Source organism: Parasteatoda tepidariorum, chromosome 9, assembly GCF_043381705.1.
Source record: "Parasteatoda tepidariorum isolate YZ-2023 chromosome 9, CAS_Ptep_4.0, whole genome shotgun sequence".
Classification (NCBI taxonomy): domain Eukaryota; kingdom Metazoa; phylum Arthropoda; class Arachnida; order Araneae; family Theridiidae; genus Parasteatoda; species Parasteatoda tepidariorum.
In genome coordinates this window covers 19,020,279-19,024,112 of record NC_092212.1, presented here as the reverse complement: position 1 = coordinate 19,024,112, position 3,834 = coordinate 19,020,279, and the positions used below count along the sequence as shown (strand labels likewise).

Genomic DNA, 3,834 nt, shown 5'->3' with positions numbered 1-3,834 from the left:
TGCATATAATTCTAAACGTTCAGTTTTATTCATGTTATCCCAGTTATTCGATCCGTTGGGTTGGATTTCACCAGTAACGATAGTTGGTAAAATTTTAATCCAAACATTATGGAAAGAAATGTTAGAATGGGATGATCACTTACCACCGCATCTAGAAAACATTTGGGAAAAATTCAAAAGCAATTTGCACAAGTTAGAAGAAATAGAAATTCCTAGATATGTTTTAATCAATAACGCAGTAAAATATGAGTTACATGGATTCTCAGATGCGTCGGAAAAAGCGTACGCAGCTGTTATCTATGTGCGATCCATAAATAGCAATGGAGATATTCAGATAAATTTAATTACGTCAAAATCAAAGGTAGCTCCATTAAAAAAGTTAACGTTACCTAGATTAGAACTATGTGGAGCTCATTTGTTAGCAAAATTAATGTCCGTGTTAATTTCGGGTACAAATCTTTCAGTTAATAAAACGCTCTGCTGGTGTGATTTGACAATCGTTCTCGCGTGGCTAAATTCACCTTCCAATAGATGGAAAACATTTATAGCAAATCGTGTTGCGCAAATTCATGAATTCATACCTAATGCAACTTGGCATTATGTGAAAAGTTCAGATAACCCAGCAGATTGCGCTTCTCGAGGCATTGGCACAAGCGAACTTAAAACGCATAACCTTTGGTGGAACGGACCACCATTTCTGGATAAATACGAATACATTTTTCATGAACCCACATGTACTGAAGACAATCAGTTAGAAATCAAACGTGAAGAGAAGAAGTTAGCAAGTCTATTGACTCAAACGAAGGAAGGACCTCCAACATTTGGTCTCCTACAAAAGTTCTCCTCACTATCGAAATTAAAACGAGTGACTGCGTACTGTTTTCGATTCATTGAAAACTGTAAAAAAACCGCCGAACGAAAGAAATCTAGCATTTCTCACTGCTTCAGAACTTAAACATGCTTTGATGTTTTGTGTTAAAGAGACTCAAATGGAAGTCTTCAGTGCTGAGGTAGAAACTATGCAAAAGTCGAAACCGCTTTCAACGAAAAGCAAAATTCTATCGCTCAATCCAGTGTTACATGATGGATTACTAAAGGTGGGCGGTAGATTAAGACATGCGAACATTTCAGATGNTATATATTTGAGAATTGAATCTGTAGTGGTTGACAAGTGAATAAGGCAAACCAATAATATTCATAAATAAAACAAATTTTTAGTCATATATTTGCTGCCACTTTCTTATTTTAACTAGATTTTGTATTAAGTGACTCGTTCACAAAGTGGATATCCTTCGCAGTGGTCTGATCGGACTACCTTTAAAAAACCGTGTGGAGGCTTTCAGTTATAGGAGGCATTGGTGTAAGCCATAGCGATTATGATAAATTAATTTTATGTTCAATTGCATTGCAAATAGTCTCTTACTACCACTGGGAAAATTTTTCCACCCAAACACTCTATTTTAAATTTATAAAAATTGAATATGTAAGTCAGAGCTCCCATATATTTACATATAATATATTGATAAAAAATCCCCATAATAATCTCTATTATAGATAATAATCTCCATGAATCTGATTTTATTTTTTAAGAATTTCTTTTCTGAATTTTTGTTTGTAAGATATAAGTTTATTAGTTACAAATGTGGTAGATCTGAGTTTTAAATTTTATGTATTTTGTTTGCAAAATAACTTATAGTGGTCTTCACACATAGTTTTCGTTACTACCAATGCTTTTATTCTAAGCCAACTCGAAACCCTAATACTGGATTCAATTAGAATGTGTGTAAGTGACCTTTAGAAATTCAGAGAGAAAGAGAAAAACGAAAAATATGTCTGTTTACCGAAGAATTTATTTATTGGTACATGTGCATACCTGCCAACTTTTAATCCTTTCGAGGGTGATGTTTACCAGTGGTAGAGAAATAGAAATTGAATTAAATTTTTGGCAGAAATAAACGTGTTGCTATGAAAAAGCTTAAACTGACAACCATGACTCATACTCATATGCGGTGGTTATCTTATCATCAGCCCCGCGAGGGGCTTTAACTAATTCATCTGAGTGAACTGTCAATCATGAAGCTGGATGCTGGATATTGGGGTTATCTCGGCGTTTGGCGCGAAGCGCCACTAACCGATTCATCGATTCTGTTTTGTTGTATTCTGGGAGGTCCTATATATCTTTGAAGTTGTAGTATGTTGTAACAACAAGTCAAGTCCTTAAGAAGTAAATCTTTAGTTTTGAAGGGAAAATCATCTTTGGAATGGGGAGATCCCCTTGAGTAGAGTTGTATGATAAAGTTAATAGTATTTTGATAGTATGCAGTCTGAGCATAAAAAGGCGGTAATTGGGCTGAAATTCGAATTATCACGGATTATATCAATATCGAACAATTTATTGAAATCTGATGTGGTGCATGTTTTTGCGTCGCTGTAAAATTTTGTGGTCAATTTAGCTATAAAGCAATTGATATCATCAATGTTTAAGTCAGTTCTGAGTAATCTATTGCTAATCGCCCTTTGGGGCGCCAGTCATTGTGCGTAAAAATTTACCTTCAGTTGTAGATAGCTTCTTTTTTAGGTTGTTGCTTATAGTAGTGAAGGCCGGGCAAGCATACGTTAGAATTGGTCGAATCGCATGTATATAGATAGTTCCTTTATTTGATAGATCAAGCTTTGAATTCTTATGCAGGAGGATTTTGAGCACAAAAAACGCTCCTCTGGCTCTTTTTATTTGTCAATCATTAATGTATCACATATTAATATATATGCTTAATGTTTTTAAAAATAGTTGTGTTCAAAATTATTACACATTAAATTTATGAATGCAAGGATATATAGAAAGCATTTTACTGTCACTTTAAATATAAAAATAAAATTTTACTGAAAATGCTTAAAAGTTAGCAGGTATGCATATGCTTTTGTATAAACTCATTACAAAGCACAGGGGTGAAGTGAGAGGGCACACTTTTTTTTTTTAAAAAAAACCGTCGTTTTAAAGTTTTATTAATACATTTATTCGTAAATACGCTTTCATACAAAAATATCAATATTCATATATGTGTTACCGTTAAAGTGTGCAATTCGTTATTTTATAGAATAATTAGGTATTTCATGAAATAACTGGACAAGTCAGTTAAAGTACATAAAATTACTTAATTTAAATTACTAAATTACTTTAACGATTAATTGATCGTTGAAGTATGAAATACGGCAGTTAAAAGTTCTTTAAATCGGTTCCAGCTGCTTTAGTCAGTTTTGAACAGCTTTTAGCTGCCTTGCAATGACACGTTTGTGTGTAAGCTTCATCCCGTTACTTTCAGACGTAGTTATTAATCTGAGCAATAATAAATTATATCACCTGTTTTTCCTTATTATTAATCAATTAATTGAACTAGGGATAAAATGTATTTTTCAAAACATTTTATATATTTATGATGAATTAATTTTGAAATTGTTTATTTTTCAGTTTGACGGTCTATCATTAGTTATTTCATAAAATAACTAGATAAAGTATGAAGTTCTTCATATATTCTTTACATATATATATATACTTTAACTGACTTGTCTAGTTATTTCTTACTCATACTCATGTGTGATGGTTATCTTAGCATCAGTCCCGCTAGGGGCTCTAACTAATTCATCTGAGTAGTTATTTCATAAAATACCTAGTTATTCTATGAAATAACTAAATTATACTCTTTAACGGTAACATATATATACCACTTAAATTAAATGAAGTTATCTAAAGAAAAGTGTTCCCTTCCCCACACACTACGTCTATGCTTATAATCCCTTGTCAAATTAAAAACATAGTAGAAGAACACAAGTTAGAAA

General features: G+C 32.5%; 1 protein-coding gene across 1 annotated transcript; it reads left to right on the top strand.

Annotated features, from left to right (window-relative positions):
* The first annotated feature begins 118 nt into the window (after window positions 1-118).
* Window positions 119-955, top strand: LOC139426532 (uncharacterized). Its single transcript, XM_071185763.1, has one exon. The coding sequence runs from the start codon at window positions 119-121 to the stop codon at window positions 953-955; it is 837 nt and encodes a 278-aa protein (XP_071041864.1).
* The last annotated feature ends 2,879 nt before the right edge of the window (window positions 956-3,834 follow it).